The sequence below is a fragment of the Littorina saxatilis genome, linkage group LG5, assembly GCF_037325665.1.
Source record: "Littorina saxatilis isolate snail1 linkage group LG5, US_GU_Lsax_2.0, whole genome shotgun sequence".
In the NCBI taxonomy this organism is placed as follows: domain Eukaryota; kingdom Metazoa; phylum Mollusca; class Gastropoda; order Littorinimorpha; family Littorinidae; genus Littorina; species Littorina saxatilis.
Genome location: NC_090249.1, coordinates 5,268,362 through 5,284,268, shown reverse-complemented (window position 1 = coordinate 5,284,268; position 15,907 = coordinate 5,268,362). Strand labels below are relative to the sequence as shown.

The following is a 15,907-nucleotide window of genomic DNA, read 5'->3' as shown; positions in this document are numbered from 1 at the left end:
GTGACAATACCAAAATCACATCAACATTTCACAATCGGCAACACATGAAATTCTCCAATGAAGAAGAAACTTTAGGAAAGTGTGACACTGCAAGCGACTCTCTTGGCACAATGTTTGGACCACAAACTGCTGTCATTTCAGGCAATGAAAAAGCAACAGTGTGTCAAGCTGAGTCAGCGGAGTTGTTACCACTACCAATGGGAATGAAACAGGATCTACAAAGACAGTGAAATCATCCTCATCCTTCAAAACTGAAAATGTTAATGAAAGCCTTGTGAGCAAAATAAATGGAAAAAAAATCAAAGCGAAAAATGATAAATTTCAAAACAAGTTTATAAACAAGTCGCGTAAGGCGAAATTACTACATTTAGTCAAGCTGTGGAACTCACAGAATGAAACTGAACGTAGTCCGTCGCTTGTGAAAGTGACGAGCCTGGTTGGCGCGGTAGCGGTTGCGCTGTACTTCATAGCACGCTTTACTGTACCTCTCTTCGTTTTAACTTTCTGAGCGTGTTTTTAATCCAAACATATCATATCTTTATGTTTTTGGAATCAGGAACCGACAAGGAATAAGATGAAAGTGTTTTTAAATTGATTTCAAAAATTTAATTTTGATCATAATTTTTATATTTTTAATTTTCAGAGCTTATTTCTAATCCAAATATAACATATTTATATGTTTTTGGAATCAGGAAATGATGAAGAATAAGATGAACGTAAATTTGGATCGTTTTATAAAAAAATATTTTTCTTTTTACAATTTTCAGATTTTTAATGACCAAAGTCATTAATTAATTTTTAAGCCACCAAGCTGAAATGCAATACCGAAGTCCGGCCTTCGTCGAAGATTGCTTGGCCAAAATTTCAATCAATTGGATTGAAAAATGAGGGTGTGACAGTGCCGCCTCAACTTTTACAAAAAGCCGGATATGACGTCATCAAAGACATTTATCGAAAAAAAGAAAAAAACGTCCGGGGATATCATTCCCAGGAACTCTCATGTAAAATTTCATAAAGATCGGTCCAGTAGTTTACTCTGAATCGCTCTACACACACACACACAGACACACAGACAGACACACACACAGACATACACCACGACCCTCGTTTCGATTCCCCCTCTACGTTAAAACATTTAGTCAAAACTTGACTAAATGTAAAAAAGAAAAGACAAAGCTGCTAAAACTTTCAAATGAGAACCGTCCAAACAGCAGCAAATAAGAAGGAAAACCAAGAGAAGCAGGAAGTTTCTGATCAGCATGAACGAAATCAATATGTCAAAAAAAAACTGTAACACAAAAAATCAGCAAAATGATAATGATAATCTCCTGATTTAGCCCCCATTGATGTTAAATTGTTAATTGCACAGAATGGATCTGAAAGTGTCCACTCTTTTAGCAGGATCTGACATCACTTTTACAGGACTATGTCAGGAGAACACCCAAAGACAAAGAAGCCAAGAGAAACAGATGGAATGTTAACGACAAAACTTGGACAATAGACAAATTCTGGCAATAACTAATCAGGTTTTCATGGGCTGTGGAAGAGTTGATTTCCCTTTTTTTTCTCCTATAGTCACACTGAGGCAAGCTACACGTGACATTGTCGGGCAATCATTAGCCAGCAGATTGTCTCTACACGTGATCTCATGATCTGTGCACTGAGGAACGTGATCACATGCGGGTTGTCAGCTCCGATGCACATATTTTTCGAACAAAAAAGAGCGTAATTTAAGCAGACGTCCAGTGCAGAAAGCACAGATCAGAGCTGCTCCTCGCTGGGATGCCAGCCGTTTGCATGATTTTACTGGCACAGATCGCCTTGCACAGACATGCCATTCGCTAGTGATTGGCTTACAATGTCACATGTAGCTTGCCTCAGTTAACTATGGAAAAGCAGGGGGGAAAAAACAAGGAAAAGTAACCCATGAAAAGTTGACAAGTTATTTCCGAGCATGGATTATTACAAGGATGTGTGAGTAAAGCAGGAATAGTGAGCAGTGGGGAGGAGCCATGGCAGGCACAATGAGACAGGTGGCGGAGGATGAAAAGATGAAATGAGCACCTGGACTGGCCCCAGGGGGCGTGGCTTGTGATGGGGGGCGGGGCATAGGGGGGAGGGGGTGGGAGGGGGATCCGCTGGAGTCGCTGGCCGTGTCTGTAGCTTGGGGGTTGGCAGTCACTGGCAGAAAAACCCTGCCCCCCTCATCCACCTGACGCAGATAGAGGTGGGGGGAGGGGGAGAGGTGAGCACCTGTAGGGAGGATACCATAGGGGGTGGATGACAGTGTGATGACTGACTGATTGATTGATTGATGCAAATCAATAAACTAGCTCATTAACTATTTGATTCCTCATTCCTCTCGAGTCAACAAAATACATTGTACTCCTTTCCTAGACTTTTTGTTTGTTTGTTTGTTTGCTTAACGCCCAGCCGACCACGAAGGGCCATATCAGGGCGGTGCTGCTTTGACATATAACGTGCGCCACACACAAGACAGAAGTCGCAGCACAGGCTTCATGTCTCACCCAGTCACATTATTCTGACACCGGACCAACCAGTCCTAGCACTAACCCCATAATGCCAGACGCCAGGCGGAGCAGCCACTAGATTGCCAATTTTAAAGTCTTAGGTATGAGCCGGCCGGGGTTCGAACCCACGACCTCCCGATCACGGGGCGGACGCCTTACCACTAGGCCAACCGTGCCGGTTTTCCTAGACTGAACTCTATTATGCAGTGATGATACAATTATATAATCATATATATCTGTATCATTATGCAGTGATGATACAATTGTATAATCATATATATCTGGACATGCCACATTCTCGTACACAAAGAGTACAGCAAATACCATTTCCTGAATACTGAAAAGCCCTTATTCCCACACAAAAATAACATGACATACAGAAATAATATCACAACCATGACGACAAGTCTCAAATGACTGAACATGTACAGTTTATTTCCGACCTGAACCCGCCACTACGTCTAAATCTATCATGATTAAAAGCCCCACAATGATGTGCTTGGAAAATACAAAAAAAAATAAATAAAAATAAAAATAAAAACCTATCATGCATACCGACCATATTAAATATATACGTGAATCTTAAGAGAACCAGTCCGCAGACACTTGTTCAAAAGACTCAACTGTTAAGTTTCTTATGCATTCTACGCTCGGTTCCTTGCATACCCCTGCTCTGTATTTGATTAAAGTACATGTACTGTAAGTTCTAATAACTCTTGTACGTCTAAACTTATGCTCCTTTTCTACTTCTCTTTGGACAATGATGTATGCTCAGTTTTTATCTATGATCTTTAACACCAATAAGAAGAATCAACCTGCGTTTTCCATTAAATCTGATGTGCAAAACATAATTCGTATGTCTCTCCTGACAGTTATGATGAATGGTGATGCATGATTGATGTTTGCAGGTAAAAATGAGTATCATCTCCATAAGAATTAAAAACAAGTCAAAACCAGTTAACAGTCAGATTAGTTTGCAAGCACACAACTGCTGATTGAAACTCAAAAGAACAGGTTCAAAAGCATGTCATCAAACCTGTTCAAAATACCCAGGCACATTTTAAAAAATAAGAAGGTGATATTTGTTTTTTTACAAAAGTGACACATGTTAAAACTGGTCTGATACTACAAATATTCCTCATGCAGTTTCATGCAGATGCATGATGTCTCTTGCTAAAGCTAAAAGCCTAAAACAAATTTAAACAAAATAGATTATATAAATAGGCCTATTAGAAAATAAAAGGTAATTCAAAATGTCATAAAAATGTGATCAGGCAATAGAATTCATGAGTTGTTATTAACACGAGTACTGTTTAGTTACACCCCCTGTGTTGAGCACAAACAGCCAATGTATATATATATGTACATACAGTGGAACCTTCCCTGGTGACCCCCTCTCCATAACAATCACCTGTCCATAGCGACCACCCACCAGGATCCCTGATTATATGTTTGCTATATAATTTATCTTTCCATATCCACCTGAGCTGTCTTTAATGACCTGTTTTGGGTGGTACCTTAGCTGACCATTACAGACAGGTTCAACTGTACAACTATCATCACAGTCTCATCGCACAGGGCCGGAATAAAACCTATTCTCACAACAAAGGAATTCTCTAATGAATCATTTACTATGCAATGCACTGCCTTCAACAAGTTTGTAGGGGTGAATTTAGTTTTTCAGAAATTTCAATCCCAGAAATTACATTTAGCTTCATTTTTCAAAACCTGCACTAGTGCTGTCTTTGCAATTACAAAATCCTACTGCCACAGTGCAATCTGGTGAAATTTGAACAATAAAAACCACATGAATAAGTCTTACATGTATACGTATCATATTTTAGTGTTTAAACGTATATGGGTTGTTCTCTGGAGTTGAGTACCACAGAGGGTCATTGGATTGAAATAATAAGTTTGACAGTTTTGTTCGTTACTACGCTTCTTTATGTGTTTCTGAATGTTGCTTGATGATGTAAAAGCTATTAGACGATATTTTTACTAAAACAATAACGTTTTGTGTGTTCGGAATTTGGGCAAATGCGTCCAATCGAGAGGTCAAAATGGCGGGTAATTTGTGACATGCTGTTGGATGAAGCAACAACTATAGAATAGGTCGTACGGAATGAAAGAAACATGGAAAAGCCCATAAACAGTTTGTAACTCATCATAAACACATGCATTTTCAGTAGAATGAGTACTGTTTGCAGAAGATCAACACAATCTGAAATATTAACCATAGTTGTATGTCACAGGGTTCGTACAGTTTTTTTGTTCTAAAATTCAAGGACTTTTCAAGGACTTTCAAGACCTTCTGAAGAGAAAATCAAGCACCCTCTTACCTTCAAAGCTCGCAATGAAACACTCGCTAGTTATTATACCCTCTTCCCGCACGCCGATTTAAATCATTGGATGTTCAAAAACTAATGATAAGCACCATTTTTCATTTCCTTTAATGAGCATCTGGTGTCGTGCACCGGCCATGTGGCTTTTCAAGGCGGCTTCTCCCATGCTCGAAATGTTGAAGTCTTTTTTACACACGAAGCATCGCGCATGATGTTTCGATTTATCCGATGCTTCTACAAGCCAAGCTTTGTATTTTGCATTGGCAAGCCATTGACGATTGAAGACACAGTTGCCTTTCCCCATTTTCCACGCTAAGACACAGGAAGAGATATAAAAATGCCACTGCGGTTCTCCGCGTCTGCAAACTACTAGTCATTCCGTAGTTGTTTCCCTTGCCAACTTCCGGGAAGGGAAGCAACTACGGGTGACTAGTAATAGTTAGTTCGTCTGCTTTCGTTTTCACTCGATCTTTTATTCTCCCAAAATGTATGTACTGTATTTGACGAAAAAAAAGGGGGTTGCATTTTTTTTTTAAATAAGACAAGCTGCTGACGAAATGTATAGGCAACAATTTGGAAAAATCAAGTACTTTTCAATGACTATTTAACAAAACTCTATTTTCAAGCACTTTTCAAGGCCTGGAAAAAGTTTTCCAATTTTCAAGGAGTTTTCCAGGGTTCAAGGACTCTGTACGAACCCTGTATATGGTCAACTTTGTAACGTGTCGTTTGACAGCAGCCCGAGCTTCATTTGCACAACACAGACCCACTTATCACAAAAGCACGACTATTTTTTGCTGTCACTAGTTTAGCACACTTCGTAACACGCGTGTAGAACGCAAGAAAAAAGCAAATAACGTCCACAGTTTTTGCAAACTGTCCATTTAAAACTGTCAGAGCATTTGGTGTCCCCTTTTTTCTGTTACGATGTTATCGTTGTTTGTCCTGTTATTTCAATCAAAATTATTTTGTACTGAACTTCTTTTGTACTAAACTACACAGCATTCTTGGGGAAGGATACCTTTGCACCCGTTGTACCGTTGCGTGGTAACGTCGCCCCTAGCCGACAGTTTGAAGTTTTGTTTCTCATCTGCTCGCTCATGTTACGATGTTATTTTGACCAATCGTTGCTGCGCTAATGGTAAGATTTTTCTTCAAGATCACGAAATAGCTTTATTTATATGTTGTTATGCTCAAAGTGTCCTAAAGATCATATGAACACATTGTAGTTGAATTTGAAGTTAGTTCAGTTTTTGACTCCCATGTCACAGTTTGGTACCCAAGCTCCAGAGAACAACCCATATATATTTATTTTATTCATGAAATCAAAATAGCCCATAAATTTGGAGAACCATATCTCACATCTGTCTTGTCAAAAACGGGTCTACTGTGCGGCAATACAACATCAGTTGTCTTCTCTTTCACAACCGTCTTCTGTCAGTTTCATTCATAAGCACAGACAAGGGGAAAAAAGGCCTCACGATGTCAACCAGTCTGGAAAAAAAGACTGAAAATAAAAATAGAAAGAGGGGAAGATGGGGGAGGGGGGGGGGGGGTGTATCCAAATCCAAACCACTTCCAAACCAACGCCTACAACACCCCCTAACATCACACCCCCAACACTCACCGTGATCCACGTGCTCTCCCTGCCACTGGTGGTGAGCGAGCGCGGCCTGCTTGTAGTAACTGAGGTTCTCCCCCTCCTCCCCCACCGACTCCCCCTCATCGTCGGCAGAAGAAATGGAGGACATGGCGTGTCGCTTCAATCGCTTGTGGGGGTTGCCGGCGGGACTGAGGGGCGGGTGCTGGCCATTGGGAAGGGGCGGTTGCATGGGTACCATGCTGGGCTGCCCCTGGTCGTGGGGGTGGGGGCTGAAGCTGTAGTAGCTGCTGGGACTGTCCAGTCGCCCCTGAGGCACCATGCTGTGCATCCCGTTCTGAGGCAGCATGATGGAGGCTGAGGGGAAGAAAAGGAAGAGTTAAGATTACTACTGTGAGATAATCCCGGCCGCGGCCGCCTGGTGGGTTAAGTGTGGAGATTTTTCCGATCTCCCAGGTCAACTTATGTGCAGACCTGCTAATGGCTTATCCCCCTTCGTGTGTACACGCAAGCACAAGACCAAGTGCGCACGGAAAAGATCCTGTAATCCATGTCAGAGTTCGGTGGGTTATAGAAACACGAAAATACCCAGCATGCTTCCTCCGAAAGCGGCGTATGGCTGCCTAAATGGCGGGGTAAAAACGGTCATACACGTAAAATTCCACTCGTGCAAAAAACACGAGTGTACGTGGGAGTCTAAGCCCATGAAAGAAGAAGAAGAAGAAGAAGAAGACAACTGTGAGATATGAAAAACAAAGGGAAGTAAACGCTCTAAATGCATATGTCGTGCTGAATCCACGGAATTGCAGAATTCGAGAAATGGGCAAGTTTAAGAAGTCTTTGCATACCGAGGCAGTGTTTTGCCGATTACACGAAATGGGCAAAAATGTTGCAGATTCTGTGAATTCGGCAGTTCCATGAATTCGGCACCCCACAGACATGTGTAATAGAACAAGTGAGAGTTATGGGGACCCACTCTCCGGGCACCAGAGAGAATACCAATAATAAGTATTGAAATGAACAAGTGATTTTCTAAGCTTATACAGTGAAACCTCTCTTTTAAGAGTTATTAAGACCTCAAAAACTCTCAGAAAATCAAATCGTAAAAAGGAGGAAGTCTTAAACTTGAGGTTCATTTACAGGTTATGGACCGAAAATGTGCAAAGGGAGGGTATTAAAATGGGGGGGGGGGGGGGGGGGGGTTCAACTGTACCGACTGATTTAGCAGAATCCCTTTTTCAAGACACTTTGTTTCGAGATACGCTCTATTTTAAGATCTCGTTTTTGAAGATTTTCTTTTATGAAGCCCACTTTTCTAAGATTTGTTGGAGATCTTAATACAGAGGTTTCACCGTTTCACCAAAACTGACTTACAAATCTGACATTCCATACAACATACCGCAAGCAGTAAACTTATACTAACACAGTATATAATTCATGTGAACTGACGCCTAAAGTCAATCTGTTGATTTCATTTCATAGAGTCCTTTTCTGACAAAGCAGACACTGAGAAAAGGCTGAGATGTTTACAAAACAGCCAGTTCTAAAAACAGACATGTGACCAAACCCGACATAGGGGCTGGGGTGGGGGAAGGGGAAGAAGGCAAAATACTTGCAGACAATCTCCTTACATCGTGTGACCCTGAGCAGTTCCCGGGCAGAAAAGACACCGGTTGCCATGATACTGTCGTTGCCGGACACACCAGAGTGGATGTTGCCGGGGACTGCAAAAACACAAAAAAGCCCCACAATGATGTGCTTGGCAACAAAAAAAAACACACCGCTCTAGACATGCGTTCTGCAAGGTTATAGGACTCTTCCGCAAAACCTTACAAAGCAGTTTCCTTACAAAGCAGTTTCCGTCACCTCAGAAAGTGTCTTCTACTACAGTGAAACCTTTGTTTTAAGACTCTCCATTGTAATAAGACCCCTTTGTTTGAAATTCAAGACCTTGCTTCACAAGATGGTCTCTTCATTAGGTGTCTCTGGGTGTACCTGTATTACATGACGCCCTCCTCTTGAACAACTTAATTCCTCTGATTCTCTGGCTTCTTAAAACAGAGGTTTCACTGTTGTCCGAGACTGCATGATTACGTCATTCTTGTTTTGTTCTCGCTGACAAAGAATGCCTAGGAACAAATCTGTATAATATAAAACACGTACTGACAATTACAGTTTAAATATTTTCAATAACATTTTTTTTTTTTTTTTTTTTTTTTTTTTTGTGGTGGTCAATAACAAACGTTCCAACAACCTACCTTTCTTGTTTTTTTTATTTTAAATATCTTCACCATAGGAGCTATCATAGCATAGCAGACATAAGCTTCTTACAAATCAAGTAATTAAATGTTGCACCATATACTTTTAGAAAACCATGTTGACACAAATTCAGGCCACGGCAATGCAGAATTTTCTGGTAACAAGTCATGGCAATTTCAAACTCGTGGTTGGAAATCAATAGATCCGGCACAGACTCTTTTGGGAATAGGCACATAAATGTTGAAATTCCAGTCAACAAAATCATTGGATGTGGCACAAACTATCACGGGAACATTTTTAAAAGACGTTAAACTTTTCTGTACCACTTGCAGTTTGTATCCTTTCCTGAACAAACAAGTTTGCTTGTTTCTTTGTTTGCTTGGTGGTTCATTGGTGGTTTGGTTTGGTGGCCTGCTTTTGGTTGGTTGTATTTCTTCCCTTCAATCAAAATGTATTACTAAAGGGAAACTATTGCTCTTAATATTTCCAAAGAAACAAAAATAATTGGAGTGAAAAATACTGAAATACAATTTGTCCTAAACACACATTCTCCAAAATTATAGTCCTCTTGAAGTTCAACACTTTAAAAAAACTTTTGACGGCAATTTCAGTAACAAGGAAGTGCTGATAATGAGCTCCCTCTTAAATTGACTGCACATTCACTGTTATCCCCGAGTACGCTAGTACTTGGGCTCAGCAGACTTTAATGTGTGTCTGTGTGTGTGTCTTTCTCCACTTAACAGCTTATTGCTGGGAAACTACTGGGCGCAGTTCGTTCAAAAGTTGATACACTAACTTGATAATAGGTCCGATTGATCGTATTAAAACTTCATAATGTTACCTGGGACCTAAATGCGAAATAAACCACAAAAACGACTTGGCCGTAGGAGGAGTTCACACCGGCGGGGCAACACGCAGCCATTGAGCTGATAGAACAGCCGAACGCATCACACAACAAGAAGAGCAAACGCTCGATCGAGTCACTTTCGCAGTTCTGAATATTATATGAGGCATCAGATGGACAGGAAGAAATTGCTATTCACAACACAATGAGTCACGTTCACATAAAATTTGAGCCCGGTCACTTTTATAGTTTCCGAGAAAAGCCCAACGTTAAGTTGTGTGTTGCCGAACAGAAAAGGCTAGTTATCTCCCTTGTTTTTCTGATAACGTTCGTAAAAGGCTACAGATGTAAATACTTTGATGTAAAGAATAATCCTACAAAGTTTCAATCACATCCGATGAACTTTGTCAAAGATATAAAATGTCTAATTTTTCCTTTGACGCTGACCTGTGACCTTGAAAAAGGTCAAAGGTCAACGAAACCATCGTTACAGTGTAGAGGTCATTGGAGGTCACGACTAAACAAAATATGAGCCCGATCGCTTTGATAGTTTCCTGTCAAAGATATAAAATGTCTAATTTTTCCTTTGACGCTGACCTGTGACCTTGAAAAAGGTCAAAGGTCAACGAAACCATCGTTAAAGTGTAGAGGTCATTGGAGGTCACGACTAAACAAAATATGAGCCCGATCGCTTTGATAGTTTCCGAGAAAAGTCCAACGTTAAGGTGGTGTCTACGGACGGCCGGCCGGACGGCCGGCCGGACAGACTAACACTGACCGATTACATAGAGTCACTTTTTCTCAAGTGACTCAAAAATACGTCATGACAAAGTTACACGCAAAGCAAAAGAGACTTTGACGTCATTTACTTTTGTTCGGAATTTTCCGTCTGTTCCTAGCTTGTCAGTGAAGACCTGACGTGAGTAAGCTTACCCAAAACGTCTTTGTTCTCTATTCACATTGCAGCTGTGAAATAATCAGTCTTGTGTCTCGGTCGTGTAGGTACAGAGTTTGCTTCTGCAATCATTGTGTTCGTGTTGATGACGGCTTCATAAGACAAAATAATAAGCGAATCTATCGCGAGGAAGACGTTTATGTACAAATCACCGAACCCAACCCATTTTTTGTGTGCATTTTTCTGAAGAATAAACTGCATGTGGTTAATTTCATCCGTTTAATGCTTGTCGAAACGAGCCATAAGGCTTTAGAATAAAAGATTTCACGCATTGCTTGGCCATCTGATCACAGATGAGGTCGCAGTTTGAAGGTTGAATCTATGAATCGGACAGAGATATATCTGCATTATAATTACATATTCTTACGCCGAATCACATGATTTGCATTGACCCACTTCGATGCTTAGGTTATGATAAAAGCTACCCCGTCTAGGTATAAGGGGAGCAACCCCAACTAAAAAAGTGACTGCACCAGCATGACTGGCACCCTGGGTTACGTCCCATGCAGCACACTACGTCATCAATGGTGCTGGTCACGTGATACCCCTTCAATCGACTACTATCACTCAAGGGTGACGGTTGTGTTTGCTTTTGCTCTGGCTTGTTTTGTGTCTACGGCACCCACCGGCCTCGGCCCCCGTCTACTTCTTGCTGGCTTGCAGCTGGTGAGATCGTTCATATTTTCTTGTATGTTTTATTGCTTCTGCTGTGAATTTCACATGTCCGTTGGACTCTGAAGTTTTCAGCAGTTGTTTGGCTTCCTCACGGTCGCCATTTGCATTAGCACGTTGTCTGGCTTCTGTTGTTTTAGTCCGTGTTCGGTCTATTAACGCTGTTGTAGCTTGCTTTGTAGCTGCCGTCGGTAGCTTTTACGCATGTGCTTTTCTATTGCTTGCTTACTTCTGAAATGTTTGTGTCTGTACGGACTTGATTATTTTCAGACTTGTGGCTTCCTCCTTGGTCGCCATGTTTAGTTAGCACGTTGTTGTTATGTTGATTTTTTCGTCCGTACTCGGACGCTTAACTCTTCGTATAGCTAGTTGATTAGCTGCCTTTGGTAGCTCCTAACTGGTTTTAGCTGCCCTCTTTGCTGGCTTCTGAAAGGTTGGCGTCCGTTCGGACTTTGCTAGTTTCAGTTGTTTGTTTATTTTTCTCTCGGTGCTTACATGGCCGTTAATGAGAATTAGAGGGAGCTAAGGCCGAGGGTTAGGGCTTGGGCCCTGCTAAGCTCTATCCCTCAGCAGACTCTTCTTTTGAAGAACTCCGTTGTTGTTCATGTTGGCACAATTTTAGGCAATTTTTACGTTGTTCTGTGCCGTTTTTCTGTTACGGACGATCGGCCGTCTGGCTCTCAGCCGTCCGTCTTGGCCTCTAAGGCTGTCGTTTTACGTCTGTTTCGGCTCCAGAGTCTAGGGCTCTGGGGTCTGCCCTTATCTTTTGCTTATTTCCAGAAATGGATTCCCTCGTTCGCGAGGTTTGCCGCGGCGGACTTCGTCGTCAGCTCTGCCCCCCGGCCTGGGGGTTAGGCGACGTTCTCTCCTTCAGACGCTGGGTCTTCTCCGGACCAGGCTGCTGTCCACCGTGATGTTTCTGGACGGTCCCGTGGGGATCTTCTTCTCCTCTTCCTGGCCGGCATTTGTTGCCTTCCGCTTGCGGTAGCGCAACAGTGCATGTCCCTCCGGGGATCCGGCCACAACAAGGTTGGTGTCTGCAGCAGCCGTTTACGGCAGTTGCACTTCCGGTTTCCGGAATCGGATGTTCTCCTGCTAGTGAGCGACTTGCGTTCACGTCGGGTCAGAACCTCTCCGTACTCCAGCAGTCGGTTCCGACAGCTGGGCTTCCTGCTTTCGCAGGAAGTAGGGGTTCACCGTCTAGTGAGCGACTTGCGTTCACGTCCGGACCGAACCCCGCCTTACACCAGCAGTTGTACGCGACAGCTGGGCTTCCGGCTACGGCCGGAAGCAGTGGTTCTTCCGCTCGTGCGCAGCTTGCTGTCACGTCCGGTGCGTCCCACATCTTACCACAGCAGTCAGTTCCGGCAGCTGTTCTTCCGGCTTCGGCCGGAAGCAGTGGTTCTTCCGCTCGTGCGCAGCCTGCTGCCACGTCCGGTGCGTCCCACATCTTACGTCAGCAGTCGTCAACGACAGCTGCTTCCGGCTCAGGCCGGAAGTAAAAGGCTCACTGGCTAGTGTTCGGACTACGTTCACGTCCGGTTTGAGCCTTGCCTTACGTCAGCAGTCGTCCGCGGCAGCTGCGCTTCCGGTTCCGGCCGGAATTGTAGGTTCACCGGTAGTGCACAGGCTGCTGTCACGTCCGGTTTGGGCCTTACCCTACGTCAGCAGTCGTCAGCGTCAGCTGGGCTTCCGGTTCCGGCCGGAAGTGTAGGTTCACTGGTTAGTGCTCAGGTTGCTGTCACTTCTGGTTCGAGCCTTTACCTACTTCAGCAGTCGTCCGCGACGGCGCCGCTTCCGGTTACGGCCGGAAGCGTAGGTTCACTGGTTAGTGTACAGATTTGTGTCACGTCCGGTTTCGAGCCTTGCCCTACGGCAGCAGTCGTACGCGACGGCTGTGCTTCCAGGTCCGGCTGGAAGTATTGGTTCACTGGTTAGTGCACAGGCTACTGGCACGTTCAGTTCGAACCTTGCCTTACGGCGGTGGTCGTACGCGACCTCTGCGCTTCTGGCTGCGGACGGAAGCGTGAGCTCACCGGTTAGTGCACAGGCTGCTGTCACTTCTGGTTCGAGCTTGCCCTACTTCAGCAGTCGTCCGCGACAGCTGTGCGTCTGGTTCCGGCTGGAAGCGTAGGTTCACTGGTTAGTGCACAGACTACGGTCACGTTCGGTTTGAACCTTGCCTTATGTCGGTGATCGTACGCGACCTCTGCGCTTCTGGCTCCGGCCGGAAGTGGGGGCTCACTGGATAGTGGACCTGCTATGGTCCCATCTGGTTTGAGTCTGGTTTTTTCGTCAGCAGTGCCCTTTGGGCTTGCAGGCTCCCTGCCTCAGGCGGATTAGCAGCTACCACACACTTCGGTAGTGGGTTCTGCCGTTCTTCTCACTTCCTGTGCCTTTGGTCTTCGACGCCTCTCATCCTCCTCTTAGTCAGGGGTGAAGTTTGGCCGTTGACTTGCAGGAAAGGGGCTTCAGGCTCCGGCCTTCCCAGCTTCGGGACATTAGCGGCTCAGAGGAAGTTGCCTTTGCCCAAGATGTCCCGGAATTTGCTGTCGTCTTTTGCCCCTCGGCGTGCACCTTTGCCGGTCACGCCGGAACTTCTTCTTTGGGGAACGTTTCGAGTCCCCTGCTCTCTGAGCAGACTCTCTTCCCCTCTGAGGAAGTGGGCAGACAGCTTTTGGAACTTGCTTCCATTTTGGAGACACTCCTTTACGGAGTCCTTGGCGCCCTTTACACTCAGTAAAGAGCAGGACGCAGGGGATGCTTTCTCCACCTTTGCTAGGGCGAATTTAGAACAGAGAAGGCCTTCCTCTCTGCACAATGCCCATACGGTCATGTTCAGACGGGACTTGTTCCTCGCCCTTTCCTAGTTTGTGAGGAATCAATGAGAGACACCCTTAGTTCTTCACCCTTGGTGGATGGGTCTCTCTTCGGCCTCCTGGCCTCTAAGGCCTCCTGGCCTTCAAGTCCTCCTGGCCTCCTGGTCTCTGAAGCCTCCTGGCCTCTAAGGCCTCCTGGCCCCCAAGGCCTCCTGGCCTCTAAGGCCTCCAAGGCCTCCTGGTCTCCAAGGCCTCCTGGCCTCTAAGGCCTCCTGGCCTCTAAGGTCTCCTGGCTTCCTAGGCCTCCGGGCCTCTTAGGCCTCCAAGGCCTCCGGGTCTCCAAGGCCTCCTGGCCTCCAAGGCCTCCTGGCCTTTAACGACTCCTGGCCTCTAAGGTCTCCTGGCCTCTAAGGCCTCCTGGCCTCTAAGGCCTCCAAGGCCTCCTGGTCTCCAAGGCCTCCTGGCCTCCAAGGCCTCCTGGCCTCCAAGGCCTCCTGGCCTCTAAGGCCTCCTGGCCTCCAAGGCCTCCTGGCCTCTAAGGCCTCCAAGGCCTCCTGGTCTCCAAGGCCTCCTGGCCTCCAAGGCCCCCTGGCCTCCAAGGCCTCCGGGCCTCTAAGGCCTCCTGGCCTCTAAGGTCTCCTGGCTTCCAAGGCCTCCCTGGCCTCCTGGCCTCCAAGGAAATAAAGATTTGTAGGGACCTTCTGGTCTCTTCTTTTGCTCTTCAAGCTTTGAAGCAGCAAAACGGGCTCTACCTAAGCAGACTGAGCTTGTTCAGGCTAAGTCCTCAGCTCAGGTTTATCCGGAGAGGTTCTTCCTTTCACAGACGTCTTAGTCGGTGTTTTTTGGGAACAACAGCCGGCATTAGGGCTTCCGGGTTTTTTAGCCTCGGCTGGTGCAACAGCCATTTCATCCGTTGGTGGTGTTGGTTGTTGTTTGCTCTTTTGGACTCGGTCCTAGTGGGTCTTTCGCCGATTTTGACTCTGTCTTTCTCTAGCGATCGGACTTGTTCTGGTGTTTCGTCCTTACTTAAGGTTTACTTGAGTTGGCCTCGGAAGTTACATTCAGATTTTACTGAGTTTGCATTGGTTTTAGCAATGCATGGTGAGGGGTCATTCTTGTGGCCTATCACTTTTCTCAGCTTTATTGGCTAACCCTCCCCTTTCGGTAGAGGTCTAGTTAATTTCCTGGTTTCTTGGTGCGGGCTTTCAGCCCAGCATCTTTGATGGCAGGTCTACGGGCGTTACGGCTCTCAGCCTTAGCCCGTGTAATAGTCTCCTGCCTGGCATGGGCGACTACGGTCTCCGTGTCTCTAGAATTTGTGTCTTCCTCTTCTCCCTCATCCTGCCATGAGGCGAGTCGGGTCGACTTCCGGTGGGGTGGGTTGCCTGTTACGGTCACCCCTCTACCACTTGCAACTATTACGGACTCTTGCCTGTTGTGTTCCGTGTCTGATTCTCGGTTCTGAGGTATCAGACGTGTTTGGTTTTTCAGCCAGACTCAGGAATTTTCTGGGCTCGGTCGGCCGCGATATTTACTTCGGGCTCTTCTTCTTAAGGCTGGTTAGCTTCACGGTTTTCTGTTTTTCCTTTCCAGTCTCGTTTCTGTTTTGGGTTTTTGATTTTCTTTCATTTACCTACAAGCAGACTGCTTTGTGAACACTCTGACTTTAGTCTTTTCGGTTAGAGTCACCGGTCACATCAGGCTTTGGCCACCGCGATCTCCGCCCTGCTGGCGGCTTACACTTTTCGTAGGCCGCTTCTTCCTCTGTTTACCTCCCTCTATGCTTCTGCATGGACTGGTAGTGGACTTCTGGTGACCGTCTCTTCTGAGATTTTTTCTTTGAGTTTGACTCTGGTTTTTTGTACTCAGACGTCTCTCTCTCTTT

The 15,907-nt window shown here is 45.1% G+C and overlaps 1 protein-coding gene across 6 annotated transcripts in view; it reads right to left on the bottom strand.

Annotated features, from left to right (window-relative positions):
- The window catches only part of LOC138966151 (nuclear factor 1 C-type-like), an 85,762-nt gene that overhangs the window by 18,035 nt on the left and 51,820 nt on the right, over positions 1-15,907 (bottom strand). For 5 of the 6 annotated variants that reach the window (XM_070338265.1, XM_070338267.1, XM_070338269.1 and 2 more), the window contains 2 exons: positions 8,105-8,197; positions 6,501-6,830 (listed from right to left, as the gene is read on the bottom strand). In XM_070338265.1, the coding sequence (XP_070194366.1) occupies positions 6,501-6,830; positions 8,105-8,197 (423 nt within the window). The remainder of the gene's footprint in view (positions 1-6,500; positions 6,831-8,104; positions 8,198-15,907) is intronic. The other variant, XM_070338271.1, reaches the window with a different exon arrangement.